This window comes from Phoenix dactylifera, chromosome 10 (genome assembly GCF_009389715.1).
Source record: "Phoenix dactylifera cultivar Barhee BC4 chromosome 10, palm_55x_up_171113_PBpolish2nd_filt_p, whole genome shotgun sequence".
Taxonomy (NCBI): Eukaryota; Viridiplantae; Streptophyta; class Magnoliopsida; order Arecales; family Arecaceae; genus Phoenix; species Phoenix dactylifera.
Window position 1 is genome coordinate 934,839 of NC_052401.1, and position 22,952 is coordinate 957,790.

A 22,952-nucleotide genomic window follows, 5' to 3' on the forward strand; every position below is an offset into this window, starting at 1 on the left:
GTTAAGGATATTTTTGAAAAAAAAAAAATCAATTTTCAAGAGAAAAAGTAGCTTTTTCATACCTTTCGTAAATTTTTTTATTTTATAAAATACGAAAATTTTATTTCTATAAAAATGCTATTTTTCTATCTTTCTCCTATGAAAACTCTAATAAACAAGAGGTATTTTTTTATTTTTTCATTGATCACACTTTCTAATCTCTTTTTTTTGCGAACCAAGTGAGTCCTAAAAGGGGTTCTAGTTTTTCCTTTCTTGTATTTTGCTTTGGGGATGGTGACGTTGATTAAGGAAAAAAAAAAAAAAGAGAATAAGCAGCCATTTGAGCAACCTTTCTCACCAATATATATTAACCTTTAAAGAATTATTTGTAGTATAATTTTAATTTTTAACAAATAAGATGGTAGAATACCAGAAGTCCTTCTAAAAATTAGAGCAACGGATTAATCAACTCTGGCTCTTGTGTTAGCATGAAGGAAGGACTTTAACTTACTCAATCGATACTTTCAAAAAAAATATTTTTAATTATATTTATTCTTTTGAAAGCGCCTGTAGATAAATCACAGATACCATTATCTCACCAATACGCAAGATAAGACTTGAAAAGTTACTTTTTTATATGTAAAACTTGTACTTAGTTAAGACAAATGAACAATACAAAAGAGGATTAAAAAAAAAAGAGTCAAATTTGCTTGTTTAAGTAATATGATAATAGAAAAATAAAAGATAAATAGAAGAAATGTTTGTAAGCATGTCACCTTCCTTTTGTACCTTATAGAGAGATTTGGAGAGAGAGAGAGAGAAATAACTTGTATATTATCTTTTAATTTATCTTCTTATTTTAAAAGTGAAAGTTTTTTTCCTCCTCTCCACACCATAGTCCAAAAAATCAAAATCCAACCCTAGCACCAGCAGTCGACTATATCTTAAATTCTTTGATTTAAAAAAGTCTAACATAACTTTTAACTCCCAAAGAGGAGCGGGAGAAGGTTTAGATGCATGGCTTTTTTAAAGTCATAATTTTTGTCAATGTTTTTTCCACATATATAGTACGCATGTAAAATTCTAGTCTAATCGAGAAAGAAAAAAAGTTGTTTGCTTTATACCTTTTATTTTTAATTTTTTTCTCTTCCAATATACATTCAAACAATCTCAAGGACGCAGAAAGTGCACACTAGCTTTATTTAAATAAAAATTGATAATTCATTAATTTATGAGGATAATTAACAATGCAGTCTAGACAAAAAAGTCTCAAGGTCCTAATTAGCTAAGTTGATGAAATATCTTGTATTGACACTCCTGCAACAAACTTTTACTGCATCCTATTTAGCTAGATTAATTTCTACCAATCCCAACTCTTTAAAAGAAAGAAAGAAAGAGCATGGCCTCTATTGTGCTTGGGAGGGGAACAGACTACTTTCTTAACTCCGTTAGATCTTAACACTAATCATCACATTCTCCTCTTTTTTGCTCATGCATGAAATTTTCAGTATTAGATTTACGTACTCCCATACCAATAAATCATAGCTTTTTGTTAGTGTGTTACAGGATAATTATATTGTACAAGAAAGAACAGGCACTATATGTGAAAGGATGAGGATATGCTTTGGGAAATCACTGACAAATAGAGACGGTAACAACAGACTTTTTGTAAGATCTGAACAAATAAGACTTTTGTCTATTTCCTACAATATCATATGACTAATCGATTTCCGTAAACTCTTGGAAGTATGGTTAATACTCAGTTTGAAATTTTGGATTGTATGAAGTTTGGTTAACATTAAACTCTTAGAAGTAAGGATTTTTCTCTCAATTAAATTAACTGTGCATGTGATTTCACATATTTACTGCATGGTAGAAGACTATGCTATTAAATTATGGATAATCTGTTTACAAAGTTGGTAATTGGCAAATCAAACAATTAAAGTTTATTTTATCATTCCAACCTTATTGATAGAAAGAAGATCTAGCTCCATCTTGATTTTATGTCTATAGTTCTCATTTTTGCAACATTGAGTGTGCGGAATATGTTTCAATCTCATAGTTTAGAATGGCAAGTTATGCACCCGAACCCTACCTCTATCCACATTCAATGCTCACTCATACTCGTAGCTCATATTACATGCATAGCAAATAACAAGTAGACAATACAAATTGGCTGTTCCAAGTGTTGTAGCTCTCTATGATCTAATGGAGCATCCTATTTAAGCAAATCTATAAGCTACTCTTCACTTAAATTATTCACTCTAGATCGCCATGAATGATAATCCGTAACAAGCAAAGAACTCTGACCTAGATTATATATATAAATCAACTTAAAACTTTTGTAAAAAGAAATCAAAAAAATAGTTTTTCACAAAGAACTCTTCATCCTTTACTCATGTAAGATTATAAAAGGAGGAATACCTTAGTTTTTTTCACATTGACTGGTGGCTTAATATTGACATATACAACATCTTGATGCTTAAGTTCTTATAAAATGTTTCTTAGCATCTTATGTTTTACCAAGATGAACAAATATCTGGGTTCATCTCCACATCTACCACCAAGCCAAGGTAACTCACAAAATCACCCTTCAAAACCTTGCCATTTCCCCCACTACCCTGTCCTCCTCCACCCCACCCTCCACTAACATTCAGGACTCGGGCCTGGCCCAATATTATTTAGAACGGGCCTGGCCTAATATTATCTTTTCTCGGCTCGTTCTTCTGGGCTGGAGTATAATGTTCTTATTTGGTCTAGGACTGGGCTGGAAAAAACCCAAACCCCGCCGCCCGAGCCATCCGCGCTCCTTCCTCCCGTCTCTCTATCTCTCTCTCCCCCCCCGGCCACCCGTGGCCGCCGCCACCTTCGCCGGAGCCCTCTCGCCCCCTCGCGACCCCAACGACCTCCACGCCGCCGGAGAAGATCGCCTGTCATCGATCTCACGAGTCACGCCCTCCACCGGGAACCCTCTCCTGGCGTCGGGGCCGCGCTTCTCTCTTCGCGGCGGAGAAGAAGAGCCGGTAAGCCGAACCCCGGATCCCTTCGTAGATTAGATCACATAATCTAAGCCAGTTTCCTTTAGCGCTATATAGATGTCATAATCCAAAGCTCGTCTCCTTCGAATCCCTAATTCCTTAATTTTTATCTACTCCAATCTTTTATAATCACTTATGCCTCTGTTTTTATGTACTAAATCCTAATTTCCGCAGGCCAAGTTCCCAATTTGAGGTAAGAAAAAGAAAGAGCTTTTTCGTAGCAATCGCCGCCATAATGCTAAATTATTTCGCCTAATTTTATGTGAATCCTTAGAGTTGTCTCGACGGCATTGTTACTTTCTAGATTTACTAGTGGTTCTCTTTTTCCAGATTTGGTTTGAGTTGAATTCATCCTGTTGTATATTCTTCTGCAGGAAAAATCTTTGCATTTCATATAGTTATCTGCTATGGATAAATTGTTGCAATTTGGAAGGAAAGCATGGTTTATGGTCAGGGTGCTCTCGGGATACGAAGAAAGAAGGATTAGAGCCTACAGAATACAACTCCAACAGCGTATTGAGAAGGTTTTTTATCATTTGTCGGATAGATATATAACAGCTAGTGTTTGTCATGATGTACATACATTGCATCCATTCTCTGCATCATTTTCTAGTTTGATTATATTTTAAATAGATAGACGTTTAATACAAGCAGTATATACTACTTCATATATGCATGCATATGTATGTATATGTTTGTGCTTATGCATGTGTATATTTTGTGTTTAGATGCATACTTTATGTCCTATTACAATAACCATTATAACTTTTATATTGAATGTTGTTTTCTACAGGGGCATATCAAGCACGCACAAAGACACGCAATTACTGCTTTTTGCACGAATTGTGGCTTTGCTTATTCTTTGTGGGGTACATCCCTTTTTCTGCAGGGAGTACTTATGCATATGTATATAGCTTCATGCATTAATAGATTGGCATGTATTCTTATTAATATATCTATGGAATATCATTTTCTAGAGGAACTTGATGGGCGATAAGAGTATAGGAGCATCCTTCGGGAACCGTTTGGCCAAATTTGTCTAAAGTTAGGGAGAGTGTTGAAACTGATAATTTGGCCTGTAGTTGTCATAAAGTTTCTGCAAAAGCACAATGAGAATTAGAAGGGGTTCGGATAAAGTGCTGGTATTCATTGTTGGAGAAGTGCATAGACTAGAAGTGAGATGGAAGCTTCCACAGAGAATATTTTGTAAAATCAAATCCTTTGAATATCCTGATTCTAGGAAGAGCATATGATGGGGCACATAGATCCTGAAGACCTGACCTTCAAAGCTGTATTCAAATTCACGGATGGGACCCGTGTGAAAGCTAAGCAATTAGGATGGCTTCAGAAATTCCTATGGAGATTCAGTAACGGACCAGACAGCATATCTTTTCATGCTAACAGGTTGTACATCCACTGCTGGAGAGAAAGTGCTTGTGCTGTTAGTTTTAGGTCAACATGGTCACTGAACCATGATTAAATGAAGAGGGTGAATTGCCCAATGTTGATAATTAATTAGGTTAAAATAAGGAAAGAAAAATATTAAAAATCATGTATATCAGAAGTTCAAAGGCCGGTATAGGATTGTCATGATAATTTCATATACTTCACCATACCAAATCTTCTTCCATGTATTATGTAGACCTTAAGTAATGCACTCATGGAGTTTAAAGCAAGACAGGCTTGGGGAGAATTCTGAATTAAAACAATGTGAGTGACCTTGAATAGATAAATGTCCATTTGTTGTGACATTTATTAGTTCATTGCACAAGATCCACCAATTTTTATCATTTTTAATTTGTTTATTAGTTTTCGTTTATTACTCTTTGAAGAACCTTGGACTGATGTTGGCATGTTGGGTTAATTCTACATGAAGTCTTTCATATCTATGATATAGTTATCCTTGTTATGAATTTGAAATATGCATTCACACCTGCTTTAGGACTTTTTTTTTGTTTTATTTGTTTAGGTACAAGCTAGGAAGCAAGAGTTGAGACGGATTCCAGAACAGGCTATCTTGTCAGAGGTTCGTTGCATGGTTGAGCAGATGCAAGCACTCAATCGTCAGCTGGAAGAAACAGTAAGTCCATCTCAAAATACCTATGGTCTTGAATATTTGCATGATTTACCTCTACTTAAATGTATGTGTGAAGCATCAAGAGATAGAGTATACTGTTCCTCTCATACTCACGGAAGTGCAAAACTTAATATTTAATGCACTTGTAATTTTTTTAAAGAATTTTGGATAACATTCTAGCTGGAAGAGCAATAGTAGTACCTACAGTGAGCATGTTAGATGTATTAGATAAAAAGTATGAAAATTATTAGTTATGCCTCCACATTACCAGCGACAAACAATATCATATCTTATTAAACAAAAAAAAGATAAAACAGCTATAGAGAAACCAAACCATAATGTACGGAATAGGAACAATGTATGAAGGCACAAGTATGGTGGTTATTAGGCATACATGACTGATATTATCCAACTATCTATAATTATAAAGACTCTATCATGTACTTCTTCCCTAGTTTTTGAATGGATTGAAAATGGAGCATGTCTATGTATTCATTGGTCATAGAAGACCTAGTCTAACTGAAAAGGGGAATCACAAGAAAAAGGAGAAAACAAGATGCAAGATGTAGAAAAACAAGAGCATGATTTTGTGCCAATGAATAGAGGTAAAGCATCCGTGTGTTAGTTCTTGAAACTGTTGAAGAATAACTTTCAGATAAGCCAAAATAACTGGACATGGCTTCTTGACTAAAAGACATGTTCTGGTCAAGCTTTTTTGTGGGTGCCCCTTTATTATATAATCCTCTCTGGTAACAAAACATACAAGCTTCTGGCTAGATTTATAATGTTAGCTTGTACACTGGGCAACCCGAGCACCTTTTGCCTAAGAAATAAAAATCATAAATTTAGCCTCTTCGGAGTTCTTTCAACCATAATGGTGAATGACTAATGTTGATTGGCTATGAAAGCTATTTATGATGGGTAGCACGGGAAAACAAGAATTTTGGTTGGAATCTCATTCTGTTAGGCGTGTCACCCCTCTCTCAAAAAGCAATGACATTCTGGAGGGAATTTATAAAGTTGACTTCATTTTAGAGGGATGGTTGCTTTTGTCAATTTGATGGCCGCAGCACTAATGCTTCCAACTTTTGTTCTGCTGCAGGAAGCTGCAATCGAAGAGTACTTCAAACCAATTGATAAGAACGCAGAGATCATAATGGATATGCAACTTGAGAAAGAAGAAAAGCAAATGAAGGAGATGCTGAAGGCCATGAACGAGCAGGCTATGTTACAAAGAGAGATGGCAGCAAAGAAAATTGTTAGCAGTGCAGATGTAAGCCATCCAACTCAACAAATGGCATCCACCCCATCAAATCAAGAACAGGCTAAATAATATTCCATTAACATTTGACACAGAGTTAAAAAGTAATTAAGTGTATCTTTTACATCTGGTTGGGTAATAAAAATATTACTATTGTATCAGAGATTTTGTTCACGCATTCAAAAGGTTTAAGATGTTCCAGTTTTGGCTGTTCCTGAGTGCTTATATAGTATCAATAGCATCCTTCACTTTATCCTGATAAATTGCATATACTTAAGCTGAGAAAGATTTTATATGAACTATCGACCACAAATATTTCAGTTCGTATGACCAGCTGAAAAGTAAATTACTTCTGTATATTTGGATAAAGGGCAAACTGGAACTGCGGTCTCATACAAGCTATGACATGCGGTACCTCCTAGCCATCATGGTGAATGGGTTAAGAAAAAGTAAAACTTTATGACTGGGATTTGTGGATTGCAGCTGATAGTCTAGCATGACAAAGAGCTCATGTTTTGCATCTGAATGTTATGAGCATTTCCATGAAGTTTGTCTGAATCCACAAAAAAGCTTTTTGTGTTTATAGATGCAGCAGAACAGTTTGTAAGCTCATTATGAACCTGATGCTGGTGTTAGGTACTCGGTCATAAGTTCTGTATCATCCATTAATTCTGTGCTAACTTGACGCATCAATTTGAAATAAGATGATGAGGTGGTGCATGCTTTGTTTAAAGCCTTTCTTGTCACTTAACATATTTTAAAATACCTTGATGGATGTGGTTGACGTTCACATAAATAAGAAAGCGATGTTACCATATAGGAAGTTCAGAAAGCTCCTCTTATTCATAAATAATTAAAGTCGATCTGTATATTTCTGTTGACACGATGCATTGGATAAGCATGTAAGATTCATTTACAGACATAAGACTACAACTGTATATGATGAATTATAAAGCCTGAATTTTGTTGACGCAGTTTTTATGGTATTAAATAACGATATTATAACCATTATAATGGTTTTGGCCACCTCCTATTACATTGTTGAGATATATAATATTAAAAAATATAATGGCTATTATGTTCTGTTATTTTTCCTTATTTTCTATTATAAAGGGTCATTATAACATAAATAATGACCATTATACTTGCTCGTATTTCTTAGTTAGCTTTTTTTAAAAAAAAATTTCCTTTTTTCCCTCAAAATTCCCTCTGAATGCGATTACTATCCAAAAAATATATTATTTATTAATAAAAAATAAGGAAAAGATAATACAACTACTTTTTTAGATATTGTTTGTTATTTCCCATCATAATACCATTATAACATCTATTGTGTTACTAGTTATTTTAATATTAAAAAGCATTGGAAAATGTTTTCTGAGATAATTAATGGACGTTATATCAGCTACAAAAGTTAATAAAGATTTTGGTTGGAAGCTATCCGTAACAGGTATGTACTATTCAAAACATTGGTTTTGGTCTCTCTTTTATGTTCAAAATCCCCTTTTCTAATAAAAGAAAAATTCGAATTTGATTTATGGCATGGGCATTTTTTTTCCAATCATTATGAAATTTTCTCCTACCACTTATACCATCGGCAATTATAGAGTTTCTTATATGCATCGAATATATTTGCACCAAGAGAGAGAGTTTTATTTTTTATTTTTATTTTTTGACATTAAGACGGGACGATCTCTACTCTCAATCCTATATCCATTTTATCCTTTTTTTAGGACTAATTCCAATTAAAATCTAACTTCCATCCTCTTAGCTAGGAAGGAATTGGAGGTGCAAATAGTGCATTCTAGCAAGTCATGTAGAATGGTTGATGGCCTTTAGACTCGAAATATTTTTGTCCCTTCTCTAACTTCAACATGGACCCAAAACCAATAAGATGTGACGAGCTAATTTTTATATGGTTTTGTTTAGGATAATGGCTAAGCTGCTGCTTCCATGATGTCAAAGGCCACAGCCATTAGCGGACTCAGATGAAAGTAGGCAGAAGTCCATATGGCCATTTTTAGGGCAAGGAGCACTGTTGCTGCCCTTCGTTTTGCCTTTGGTTGTTTCTTCCAAGAAGTTATGGAAGGTATATAAACACTTGTTTTTATGCCTTTGTGAGCATGTACTTGTTTCATGTGATTTGTCATGCATAGATGAATCAATGAAGTAGTATTTTCTAAATGGTATACCATAGGTTGTCTAATTTTGTACAAAACCAGTATTGACATATTAAATGCATCCGACGGTAGCCATCAGTGACTGGGATTCTTGTCTAATATACTCCAAGCTTACATATGAAAGCATGCTGCAAGGTTTTGTTATTAAATAAGTTAAAAAATTGTAGGTTTAAAACTATTGGTCTGGCCATGGAGTTGGCAAAAAGATATTATCCTAACGATCATATCTTTTTGTTTAAAACTCAAAGATTCTAGATTTGAGTTATATCCTAAATTTTCTCCTTTTTGTTTCTGAAAACATTGGAGTTGGCAAGTTTTACTTGTAAGTTAAAAACTAGAAGATTTCTGGTAGCTACTATTGCAATCACAAGGTCTGAAGATACACAACAAACTCCCTTAGATCAATCAGACACTACTTGGTTGTAATAATATATACATGTCAAGACACATTAAACACCAACCATGAAAATATGCTTGCCTAACACCATACTAATGCATTGTTGGCTTGCCTGGTGGCATGAGAAGTATGTTCCCCTCCGCCATGGTAAACTAAATAATGGAAGAAAACATTTTGGTAATAGATTTGGGTCTCTTAACATTTGGCTAATGCACCTTGGACCACAAAACAATTGATCTACGGGCACCCCACAAAAGGAACCGTTATCCTAAAGACATAGCTTGGTGTTTGGTCTTTGTCCGTCCCTCTTTGCTCTCACATTCTTTTTGTTCGTTTTAACCAAGCAATGCTTTGTGCCGTCAACCTTTCATTTCCGAGCTCAGAGCTGTATAGAAGGGTGTTATCCATGCAAAATATGTGCTGGGTACAAATCGCATTCTCTTCGAAAAGGACTCAGCTACAATGATTGAGTGAATTAAGAATTGGGGGTGTGCTACTGAGGGACAACTGCTGCTCTTCGACATCTGCAGGATTTTGGAAGAGTGGGGTTTTTATCAGGCTATGCATGTATATAAGAAGGCAAATAGTGCTATTGACTGGGTTGCCTTTTTTTACTGTCCACCATTTTGGAAGTTTTATTTGGATAGGCCATGCTTCTATGCCTGACCCATTATATATCTTTTTATTTTTTTTTGATGGTGCTGGCTGCATTCAAACTCGTCTTGTGTGACTCGTTGAAAAAAAAAAGAATAAGAAGAAAACGCTTCCAAAATCTTTTGTTGCTTTCTTTAACAAAACAAACCGTAGTCAAATGTCTCAAATTAGCTTCGACTCTCCCCATGGCATTCGAAGTTTCCAGTTCGCATGAGTTACCACGTAGCCAGGCCTTGGAGTGGTTTCAGTAATTTCCACGCCACCTTCCATCAAATATCTACGTGATTTATAACTAGGGATCCAATACTTCGAAATCCAGACAGCTGGGAATCGTGTGGGAAACAAAGCTGACGGCGGAAGGCGGTGGAGTTCGAGAGGACGGAGGAGCGGAGAGGAGAGAAGAGAAGAGGAGAAAACCCTAGTCGGAGCTCCAGCATGAGCACCCGCGCCGTCGCTGCCCCGCGGAGGAGCCACCTGGCCGCACGACTTGACCCGTCGGCTGGCAGGAGGACCTCCACCTCGGAGAACGAGGGCGGCGCCGCCGCCGCCAACTGGAACGGGAACCCCGCCAAGCCGACGTCTCCCAAGCTAGCCTCGGAAGAAAGTCGACTCCTTTCTTCTTGATCGTGTCTTTTTCTGTGATGTTTTGATTGGCTTGTGGAGGTGGAGCAGTGGGGAGAGGACGGTGAGGAAGCTGAGGCTGTCGAAAGCTCTTACCACACCCGAGGGAACGACCGTCTCCGATGCGTGCCGGAGGATGGCTGCCTGGAGGGTGGATTCTGTTCTACTAATGGATGCTAATGGGCTTCTGTCCGGGATTGTTACGGGTAAAGTTGTTTTAATGATTTTTCCCCCTTTCTTGGGGATAAAGTTGGATCTTTTAATGGGTTTTATGCTTTCTTTGGTTCAAGAATGACTAATTGCGTGGAGCTTTCTGGTCTTTGGGTGGATAGGATGTATCAACGAGGGTTATAGCGGTGGGTTTGAGGCCAGAGCAGACAATTGTTTCAAAGATTATGACTAGGAATCCTGTGTTTGTCATGGCGGATACTCTGGCTATTGAGGCATTGCAGAAGATGGTCCAAGGTTAGTTTGCTCAAGATTTTTTTTTTAAGTGCTCTTTCTTCTTTTTTTTTTTTGTGAAAAAGAAGAGCTTACGTTCTGGTATCTGCTATTGGTATTGCTGTGGATTATGTTACCATGTGAGATTGCAGAACGTCTTACTTTAGTTGAGTGACTATGAAATGGAAATGTTTCAGTTCTGATTCATTGGCTGAAGAAGACACACATCTAATCAGTGCCAACCCACCCCCCTACCCCACCCCACAAAACGAAAAAAAAGAGAGAAAGAAAACAAACACCATACAGATAGATGCTGCTAGAGCCATCTTTGTAGAGAACTAGGAATGCAATTTCTGATACTTTATGTTAATAGTAACAGGCAGTCGGCACTCACTTCATGGGAGGAAATGTGGATTTCAAGAAAGAACTGCTGTTTGATTGTTTCATTTTCTCGACAAGAAAATAAAGTTTATGGTAGCTAGGTCATTCCACATAGGAATATGGTGGGTCTTTGATTAGGATTGTGTAGGGACGGAAAAACAACTTGGCATGTTTGCTTAGAAGAGAATTCTCTCTCAAATTGCGTGGATGGTGCAATGATATGCTTAAAGTAGGATTAGGATATGAACTTTTTTCAGTGTTCAGAGAGAACCTGTTTTCATCTACATCTTGGTAAGATTCATGATTCATCCAACCGGTGATAATGCTCACTTTTTGCATGAGAACTGTTATGTCGGTTACCTATCCTAGCAACCAACCTGAGCCACTTTTTATATTAGTTACAGTGGTCCTTATGTATTTACGAGGTTGGAAGGAATTTGGCAGGGAGTTCTAGTTTTAGGCAATCAAACTGATTAGGCACCTGGAAAATCCTGGTAAACAATGCAAGACATGGAAGACTTTGTAGATAATTGTCTAACAAGCATGAAAAATATTGGCAAGCATGAAAAATATGTGCACTGTGAGAGTGCATTGTGAGACATGGCCAAAGTATCTTTATTTTTTCCTTTTCACTCATTTCCTAGAAGTAGGAAGAAAACCTGAGAGTAATAGATCTAATAACCAGAGATGGATTACTTGAATGATGTATCTGACCTTTGCATGTAACTACTTACATAATAAACCTTTTGAAATATTTGAAGTTACTAAGGATATAAATGTCTTGTTTACTGTCCAAATAGAGCTGTAGAACTTTGAAAGAATTCTTTGCATAAAGGCGGGGTGGCCTGGTTGATATCTCAGTTCTTCTTTGTTTTTCTTTTGACCCCTTAACATGTAAGGTCTTTCTCTGCCTCTGTTTGTTAACGTCATATACATAAACTGCAAAAAAAAAAAAAAATTCTACCTTACTAAAAGAAAATTATATCTTATGCTTCTCTATATTCTAAACAAAAGGTAAAAGGTCTAAAATTTCTAGACAAGTTGCAGTCAAAATATATCTTCAATTGGCATGTCATCAATTTTATGTGATTGCATGTTTATCAGGTGATATGCTAACATTATTTATGTAGTTATGTTATAAACTTGTGGTGTTACTTACATATCTTTATGTTTTTCTCCTCTTTTTACCAATTTCAGCAAATCATTTAAGTTTTTAATTGACAAACTAATGTCTTGTATTAATGCATGATCATTTTTCTTCTGTTGTTACAAAAGGTTTTCCATTATGACTTATTTATTTATCTTTGTTAGGCAAATTTAGGCACCTTCCTGTCGTAGACAATGGTGAAGTTATTGCCATGCTAGACATTACAAAGTGCCTCTATGATGCTATATTGAGAATGGAAAAGGCTGCAGAGCAAGGCAGTGCCATAGCAGCTGCTGTGGAAGGGGTTGAATGTCAATGGGGAAGCAACTTGCCAGGTCATTACTTGTTCAGTCACTTTTGTATTATCACTTCTTTTCTGGATCACTGGATTGGATCTTTGTTGATATTTTAGCTTCTAAACTCACATGGAACCATGTATTTCAAAAAAAGGGAAAATGATTGGGTATATTTAGAAACAAGACAGGAACCTGAATTGTCAAGAACATATCATTTCCAACTACAGGTTACTTTTACTTTGTTGACATGCCAAACTGAATTACAAGAACTAAGCAATCATTTAAGCAAAAATAGAACATCATGCATGATAGTTATATGGGTTAAGGAATAACATTAACTCTAAAATATGATCCAAAATAGAACCCTTAGCTTCATGTTCTCCTTAGATTCTGGATGCTCTTAAGATCGCACTAAATATGTATGTAAAAGCCTTATAGTTTTGAGCGGCAAAAACTGCTATTCTTGTTTTCACTTAATATTTGTTAATATAATTGGTGGGTGTCCTGTTCAGATTATTTATGTCAAGTATTGTTCCTGGCTGCAGCTCCTTATGCTTTCGTAGACACTCTTCGAGACCTGATGATTAAGCCTTCTTTATCAACTATCATCACAGAAAACAATAAGTATGGTCAAGATCTATGTGCCAGTTACTTGCTTCTTGGTGATGCTTCTAATACTATAATTAGTAAAAAAAATACAAGTTATTGTTTTCGGTTTTGTAACTACCTCCATTCACAGAGTTGCAGTGGTATCTCCTTCGGATCCTGTATATGTTGCCTCCAAAAAGATGCGTGAACTTCGAGTTAATTCAGTGATCATTGTGACTGGAACAAACCTCAAGGGATTCTAACGTTTTTTTTTTTTTTTTGCTTTGAATGATTTGTGTTTTGGAAGCTCATTTGCTGTAAACTTGTCAGTCAAGAAGCCTTCTGATTGCCATCCTTGTTAAATAATAACTAATTTGCTTCATTGCAATATTCTGCAGCTCAAAGGACGTACTCATGCGAGTAGTGGCTCAGAATCTTCCTCCTGAGTTGACTCTAGTGGAGAAGGTTTCTTTTTGTGAAACTCATTTTACATTGTTACATCTTGAGCAAGTGGGATAATTATGTATTCGGCAAAATTTCAATTTTTCCTTGAGTTTTCTTATCTATCAGTGTACGATATTTGTTCAGAAGTTTCAATTACACTGACAAAATCCACGTGTATGCTCACATGGGCAACTTGCTTTTGAATGCTCGATGCTTTTCTAGATAATCTTAATCTAACTAAAGGCCTACCAGAGTAATCTGGTTCAAACATTCTTGCTTAAATGTTTACTCAACATCCTGACATCTAACAGAGCGATAATCATCATTGTGCTTTTGTATCAAGCTTTATGCATTGTTGTATCTGTTGATTAACCTCTAATTGTAGGAATACATAGGAAATGGATTTTTTTTTTTTTTTTTTTGGAGGAACACTAAGGAATTTCAGTATATACTATTACACAATCTGTGGAATTGATTAAGATAAATACTTCAAATGTCAGCAAAAACAGTAAAAAGGTCAGTCTTTTTAAATAAGTACCCATTGAACGCATATACTGACATATGTAAATAAGACCTATCACTTTGTTTGCAAATCTTGTACCATCTTGTTAATGCTTCATAATTTAAGACCTTTCAAATAACGAGGGGGTCTTTCACATTAGCTGGTTAGATGATAGCAACCTCTTCTTCTTGAGTTTTACGTACCAACATGTCTGCAACTCTTCTTTGGACACATGGATGTGGGTCATCTTCACACACAATAAGCTGATGGGTCATTTTGGATATTTAATTTGAATTAGATCATTTGTTAATCATTTTTATTTAACTATAGTATGGCATTATTCTGGATGCAAGTTAATATATGCTACAAGAACTGACTCTTTGGAGACTTCATTCTTTTGACGTACCCATATTATGCACGAAGAACTTTTTTATTTCATATTTCTTTTCCTGTTCAGTTGGAATAACTTGGCCAGGTTTCTTGAATTATGAATTTTTAGGTTGTTCTGCTGGAAGGATATAGATCTCGAATGCTACCAATTAAATTACCATATTATGTTAAAGACATTGAGAGAAAATACACCAAATGCCGTATCTACATGTTTTTTATGCTGATTGCAAATGTAATTTTTTATGGATAGATATGTGGCAATTTAAAAGGTTTTATAATAGTAAGATATGATACCCTCATCCACATTAATCAAATTCCATATGGATCCAAAGATACATGTGGCCTTTCTCCAAACTAGGCATGTGCAGCAGATGCTGCCGGTCTGTTCAATATATTCACACGCTAACTTCTAGGGTAGCATACAGAAAATTAAGTAGCTATAGGTTTTAGTTGTGCATGCAGATTTGTGATATCCATTAACAAGTTAGTATCAGAATATTTTCTCAGTGAATGGCTTCTGCATGAAGGTTTCATTTACTTTGATTGAATATGGTGATTTGCTTTGGAAAAGCTTGATGCAGTAAAGTGCATTGTGATTAAGTCTTTAAAGTCTCATTGCTGTATAAGGCATCGGCATCTGGATGTCAATTGTGCAATGCGGACATGCCAATGTTGCAAAAACATATGGATAACACATGTATAGCATTACGGCTATCAATGTTTAAAATTAATTCTGTTAATTCATGCTATAACACATGCATAAGAATTTATTTGGATGTTTCTAGTTTATCTGTTTAGAGCATTTTCTTTCCCCTCTTAATTCTTCTTTTTTTTTGCATGGACATGTATCTCCCACCATTTTCTTTATAAAAATAGTATTTCTAGGTCTATGTTGTCACTGCATGCATGCTTCTTCTTGTATCTTTCTTTGATTGAGAATGGTTCCTCAGATTTATTCTAATGTTCTTATTGTCCCTTTTCCTTACAATTCGTCTCATATTATCTCCCTAAGGTCTACTGAACTGGTACTGGTGGTCATTACCAGTTGGTAACCGATTTAGTGTGATGCGGGCCCGTATTGTGCCGATCCGATGCGTACCGAACCAAGGAGAGTGAGAGGGAGTGGGGGAGATGGAAAAGGAGAGGGAGAAGGGGAGAGAGAGGGGTCCACCATGGAGGGAGGGAGAGGGAGGGGGGAGAGGGAGGGAGGGAAAGAGGGGTCGAAGGGGGTTGATGGTCGTTGCTGGAGAGGGGAGAGAGGGAGGAGAGAGACAGTGAGGTGGGGGGGCTTACCTCGTCGGTGGTGGCTGGCATCGAGAGAGAGCGACTCGAAGGAGCTGGGGCACGGTCAGGACTTCGAGATTAGGGCACGATCGAGAGGACCCCTCTGGGGGGAGGAAGAGAGAGTGGAGAGGTTAAGGAGCTATGGCATCATCGGTCTTTGAGAGAAGTTGTCCGCGGGGCGGGGGGGGGGGGACAATTTTATAGAGGCTGAATCGACAACTTTATAGATTGAACCATCCTAGGTCGACTTTGGTTCAATTTGGTAGGGTCCGAGCAACTGGGTTTGGTTGGTTCGGCCTTTTTTTATTCTCTCTCTATTCTCTTGGTATTTGCAAACTTCATTATGTCCCCCTGCAAAAAAAAAAAAAAAACGTCAATATGCTTTCTCTGCATTTGTTATCTTTTACTTATTCTTCCCTAATCAAGATCAAATTACCTTGGTCTGCCCTTACCTTGCTAGTTGTTTGCCAACTGGTAGCCCAAATGCCTAATGCATTAGTAGTTTAAAACCTTAGACTTCTCTCCATTATTGGCAGATGGCTTAGGGTGATAATGTAAATAAATGTATGACAACTATTTAAATAATTACACATGAGCAAAGCTATTAATATATGTGCCATGTTTGTGAACAATATAAGCCAATCAGAGTCTTTTATAGAAATGTCATACTAGAGGAGAGAGAGACAACATGCATACTTCTTTTTTTCATGTAATTCTAACATTTTCTTATTTATTCATCACTCACAGTCTTCTATCTTAGGTGCTAGTGAGCTTCTCTCTGTCTTGCTTTAGCTTCTATATTATTTTAGGGTTTTCTTTTATTCTTACCATCATCTATTATTACAATCAATGTTCGATATGGCATGGCATATTATGTATTATGCTAGTGCCTTATTGGCTTGCCGCACTAGCATGGTCCCAACTACATGTAAGTACTTGGGATGATATCATGGCAGTGTGGTCCAAGCATGCCAGGCACTGGAATTGGCACTGCACAGGATGTACTTGCTATGGGTAGGTTGGCATTCCATTGGGACACAATACTTCAATCTTTGCCATGGATCCATTTAGGTAATCATGAGCTTTTGTGCTCCTAGTCCATCAATTGTTGTCAAGGTTGGTTGGTTATGTCACTTATGTGATGTCGCCCTTAAATTGAGTCATATATTCACTCCCACCTCATAAGACTATAGTTTCAATGGTCCTCTTTGTCCTAACGTAGTATGAAGTACCCTCTTCGAGCTAGAATAGATAATAGTTGCTTGGGTCTTACCATACTTAACACCACTATTGCTTTTTTCCTACATATCACTATCATCCTATCATTATGAATGTCATGGTCGTCATGGTTACTATGAGAGTTCGGAGTATTCTGAACATTCCGCATTGCTGAAAGTTGTAACTTCCAAGGTCCGATGTTTCGGTACCAGGCCCCGTACCAGTGCCACCTTGTCACTGTATCGGTACGGGAGCCGATTGTACCAGTACCGAATTGATAAGGTACAGTATGGTACGATCCGTACTGTCCGGTTTGGTGCAGTATGATATACCTTGGTAACTTCTCTTTTTTACGTTGGTACTTTGTAGGCATCCATAGTTTGCTAATTGTTGCCATGCCCCTTTGATGATAATTAGCAATTTCTTTTCTACATTGTTAAATTATTTTATTCTAATTGGAACACATAAATCATCAATGCTTATACAACACTGTGGAAATAGATATCTAATATGGTAATGGTATACTACCAGCAATATCATTGAAGTGTCCTAGACACTGAGTCTTGATACTGATATCCAAGTATGCATATATAATGTTTCTTCATGACATAATTTCTGTATGGTTATTCTGAAACATTTCTTTTCTCATGAGTTTTTGTAATTTCTTTTCTCATTAGTTTTTGTGATATGTTACATGTCATTTTGATTATTTTGTAGGTAATGACTGCAGACCCCGAATGCGCGACAGTGGATACAACAATTCTTGATGCACTGCATATAATGCATGATGGAAAAATCTTGCATCTTCCAGTGCTGGATAGACGTAAGTAATGTTATAGTGGACAGGAAATCTCGTTGCCTTCAGTCAACTAACGCAACTTCTCAGACAGATGGCCAAATTGCTGCTTGTTTGGATGTTTTGCAACTGACTCATGCAGCAATTTCCATGGTGAGATTAATCATAATTGAAATGCTTTTACGGTTTTACCTGAGTCATGCATTTTTTGAATTTTCAAGGATTGCTCTGGAATATGTATGTGTTCACAATGTAAACTAGTTCTCAATGTTCTTCATTCTTTATTACACAAGAAGAGCGCAATCAACATTTATTTATAACTATGCCTAGCTGCCAATTTCTTTCAAATTACAAGGTTGGGGTTAAGATTTACTCATGATGAAATAACTTTCTATGATTCTGTATATTAAATTGACCAGCCTTTTGGCGCTCCTTTACGTCTCGTAGGCACTGAGATATGTGATGCTGCAAGAATTCATTGATTGTGAGGATAATGTATTTAAAGTTGCAGTACTGTATATGGTATTGCTGCGTGGTGGATCGCAGGGCATTCACGCTTCTGCCACATGATGCCTTTCAGCATGTTGCTATCCGACTATTCCTTACATATTTGGCTCATTTTGCTCTGATTGACACATACAACACTGAATTTTATAGCTTAGTGAAAAGGCTAGATTCCCACTAGATCACATCTACATGTGGATCATGTCAAACCATTCCAGAGTCCAGATCACAGTCTTTTTTGTATTAAGATGGATTTTATGTATTTGATCGTGAACAATGTGCATTGAACCACGATATTGGATTGATTCAATGTTTACCTGAACTTATGCATCAGCATATCAGTATTTTTTTCTTAATTCTTTATTTGCTTCTTGAAGGTTGCAGGAGGTGGTGAAGTTGTAAATGATGTGGCAAGCATGATGATGCAGAAGTTTTGGAATTCTGCTTTTGCTCTGGAGCCACCAAATGAGGAATCCGAAAAACAAAGGTGCCTTGTCTTGTTTTTCATGTTATGTTTTGCTGACCAGCATGCTTAATGCCTCTGAAAATTGTTTGTCTGCAGTGAACTGTCTGCATTGATGACGCCAGAGTGCATGGAAAATAGGAAGTATTTGTACCCCCTCTTGGTCGTGGAAACTCGTTTGCTTTTAAGTTTGAAGACCGGAAGGGACGTGTACATAGATTCAATTGTGGTTAGTATGATATTAAGAAAGTTACTTTTTGTATTCATCCTCAAAATATCATGATGAGGTACCAATGCATGGATTCAAATATTATTAAAATGGGAAGATATCAATGGTACCATATTGTTCCAATGTGAAACCGTCACTGGTACAGGTGCCAAGACACTGTAATCATCTGTACTGGTATGTAATGATCGTATCAATCTATACTGGTCTATACAAATTCATATTGATGATACTATGCAGACCACAATTTGCCGTATCAGTCGGTGCCAGACCGTATTGTACCATTTTGGTACTGAACCGATAATGCGGTACAGGAGGCATACTGGGTGTCGGTGTGCCAAACTGACCCTTGTACCGAATGTACCGACACAGTAATAGAATGGCACCAGTATGGGATCTGGTATCGAGACGGCGAACCCTGATGCAGATTATACCAGTCGGTATTGATAGTTTTTCATTCATTTTGATATTTTTAGTTTTGGTACACATCATTTGGTAGCAATACCATACAAATGCTGGACTGTTTGATGGAAAAATGGTATGGGTTTGGCGCTGGTATTTAAAAACTTGTTCCAATTTATGACTATTTTCTCATTTTAGGTATAGAGAGTTTAGCTGAGCTTGTATCTGCTATAATGCAAAAATAGGGTTTGGCACTGACAGAGACAAAATTCAACTCTTGGTGAGGTTACATTCATGTTGCTCTGTTGCAGACATGGATACATTTGCTAGAAATTGCATTTTAACCGTTCTGTTTCATGCAGTACGAAGATGATGAAGGTGACAGAGTACTTATGGATACAGATAATGATCTCATTGGAGCTGTGAACCATGCCCGATTAGCTGGATGGAAGGTGATTCTTTCATTTGCTTTTCTTTCTAAACTAGGATAAAGAGAAGTGCGAAAATATCAAATGTTTCTCAGGCACAACCCTGAAGAAACAGTGTTAACACCTAAGTAGTTGAATTTACGAGCGAAGGGCCACATGCACCCCCCCCCCCCCCCCCCTCCTCCCTATAAGCATAAACTTCTTCAAGATGTTTGGTTGGATTGTGTTTTAGTCTAGCATTTATCCAAGAATTAAATTGCTTTCATTATTAAGAAAAATTAAATCAGTGCCTTATATCAGGCTGTGTTCTGTGTGTTGTGCATCATATAAGGAATGGTGAGTTAGGAATGGATTATATGTATAGGTTATTGTGATCCAACATGATTCTGCTATGGGTGTGGCTATCGCTATTAGTACTGTTTTTGTCTGACCATGCCAACACTGACATGCATCAACACAGTTATTCAACTCTATCATCTGCAGGGCAAGCAAATGCTGGAATCTTTTTCCCCTTGGAATAGACTACTTTTGTTAGCTGGTATATCCGTATGAAGCAATTGGCTTGTAGATAGGGACAATGGCTTCTGTACGCTTCTAGGATACTATTAGATGTACCATACCAACGTAGCGGTCCTTGACAGAGCTGGAATGGCACAGGGAGCATACATTTGTGAACCTTGTAATGAGGCCATCATTGACACAGTTTGTCCAGCTTTGTGGATACTTAGATGTGTCAAGTATTGTTGGTTTCCTTAAGACTGGGGTCATTAAGATAGCATACATGTGTGACGTTTGTGAACATGACCTTCATTGACAGAATTAATGCATCTTTTGGATGCTCTTAGGGTGCATCCTACCAATGTTGCTTTTCTCCTCCAAGGAGACACGACTTGGGGACATCATCTGTATGTGACCTTTGTAAATGAGACCATCTTCGACACAATTAGCCCAATTTTCATGTTTAAAAAGAAAAGTTAAAAATTTTCAATTTTGCTTCTAAAAACATCGCTAGTGTTTTTCTTCTTCTAAAAGCCCTACACTGTCATTTGTAGTGATATGATCACAGCTAGATGACTGTAGGAAGCACGGCCCCATATCATATGTGGAGTGTTCTGGTCCTGCACCAGCAGATCTATGAATTTCAAAGATGCTGCAAATGTTGTGTTCTGTAATACATGAACTGCAACTCTCAAAAATGATCAATGTTTACCTGTTACTTTTGGATGTGATGTTCTTGGTGAGATCGGTAATGGGTCTTATTCAGTTCAGCTGTCATTGTTTGCTTATTTTCAGGTTTTAAGACTGCATGCCGATGACTCTGGTACCAATGACTCTGGTACCAAGAAGGAAGCCGCAAGATCGAAGTCGGATCTCACAACCATCCAAAGAAGAGGATGGTCATCTCTGTAAACTGGGATTGTGTCAGGTACAATCATACTAGTAATGGTGTACATGAAACGAGCCAAAATGTGATTTCCCTTGAAGGTGAGGAGAATTATTTGAAGAGTAGCATATACAGGTCCAAGCTCCGGCGGGCAACATTTAAGCTAAAAAGCTCCCTGAAATCAGAGCATGGTCTCCAGATGGCATAAACTTGAAAAGAGTCTGATCCCTTTTTTTGTTGATACCACATTGTATAATACAAATGATGCAGTTGGCTGGGGAAGGCAAACTCAAAGAATGCAGTGAAAGATTCTAGCGACCAAGTAATACGCCATAATGAAATATGCTATGCAGTGCAGCCAATCTATGGCTTTTTCGACAAACTGAAAGCAAGCATGTCACAGTTGCCATGTTCCTTTTTCTCCACATCTCTTGCATCAAAGACTGCAGTTTTTTGCCAGTTACATCCATCTGTGCTGGTAAAACAACTCCTGGAGATTTTCAAAGGTTATATACATCAAAAGGATTGAAAGAACATTCCGCGAAGCCCATCGAAAGGGTGTGGATCCCAACTGAAAGATATTGGAGGAATGAGCTCGTGAGAATTTCTATTGGTGTTTTGTTTCACTGGTTTAATTCTTTTAGATTTCCACTCTTCCATTTCTATGGTGAAAGGCAAATGGGCTTTTTCTCTGATGCTTTATCTCATATGATTCGCTGTCGGTAAAACAAAATCTATCAACCCATGTTGCGGTTGGCTGTATCTGTCTTGGGAACAGGAAAAGTGGGTGGTGCAATGTTAGCTCGTGAAGGGAGGACGCATGTGTTTTGCATTGCCTGGAGACTAGAGAGGTGTTTTTTTCTCATGGAAAACTGATATCTTGGAATAGGACGAAGAAAATGTTAAAGAGACATTTGAAGACAAAGATTACACTGTTTCATGGTAAGAGGGAGAGCAGGAAGGCTTGGCATAAGTAACAAGGAGGCAACAAACAAAAGGCTTGCTTTGGGCATTACTTGTTTGTAACCAGCAAAAAGGAACAAGCTAGCGTTTCTGACTTGGGGATAAAAGTCCTATGGACCACTTAATTGGTGTGGTGGCATGGTATATGGGAATGGTGTTCACATTTAAAGTTGGTTCTATTCTCTTGCACCATGCATCCCATGATCTGCCATTACTCATTGGGAGTGAAGTTTTTTGTCTTAGACCCGATACTGTAAATGCTTATTTGAAGGAAAAATCAAGCTTTAAGATGCATTGTATATGGGAATGGTGTTCACATTTAACGTTGGTTCTATTTTTGTGCACCATGCAACTCATGATCTGCCATTATTCATTAGGAGTGAAGGTTTTTTTTTTCAGCAAAAAAGAAGAAGAAGAAGAAGAAGGTGTTTGGAAAAATGTTTTGCTTCAAACTTATTTGCAAGGAATCCTCCTGGCTTTAAATATCCCCATCCGTCCATCTCTTCGTTCTTCTTTCTTTCTTCGGTCGTCGGGAATCCCACTTTTTCTCTAAGCGCATGATCCACATTCACTTGAGGACTCAAAACAATTTTCAAACTTTTGCATCATATGTCGCTTTGAATCCTTCATATACCTCCTAGCTTCTATAATATGAGATGCACCACATAGCGCATGCATACTCTTAAGATGGCCATCAAAGGAATTTAAAGATCTCTCTCATGTGGTGGGGCTTCATAGCCAATAATTGTCCCTCATGCTCTCATGTGAGCCATGGACGAAAATTGTGCTATCTCCACGTCAGTGTAATGCTTCGTGTAGGCTAAGTGGCTAACATATCAACTGCAAGGATATAAAGATGAATGCCTTTTTGTTTCCTACCTTAAGTCA

General features: G+C 37.3%; 1 protein-coding gene and 1 pseudogene across 1 annotated transcript; both read left to right on the forward strand.

Annotated features, from left to right (window-relative positions):
* Nucleotides 1-2,506: 2,506 nt before the first annotated feature.
* LOC103703207 lies at nt 2,507-6,568 on the forward strand. The gene is made up of 6 exons (XM_039131077.1): nt 2,507-2,552; nt 3,192-3,210; nt 3,392-3,541; nt 3,811-3,886; nt 4,987-5,097; nt 6,197-6,568. Exons 1-6 carry the CDS (start codon nt 2,507-2,509, stop codon nt 6,425-6,427), a joined length of 633 nt encoding a protein of 210 aa, XP_038987005.1. The 3' UTR covers nt 6,428-6,568.
* A 3,201-nt stretch (nt 6,569-9,769) lies between these two features.
* LOC103703206 lies at nt 9,770-22,411 on the forward strand (annotated as a pseudogene).
* The last annotated feature ends 541 nt before the right edge of the window (nt 22,412-22,952 follow it).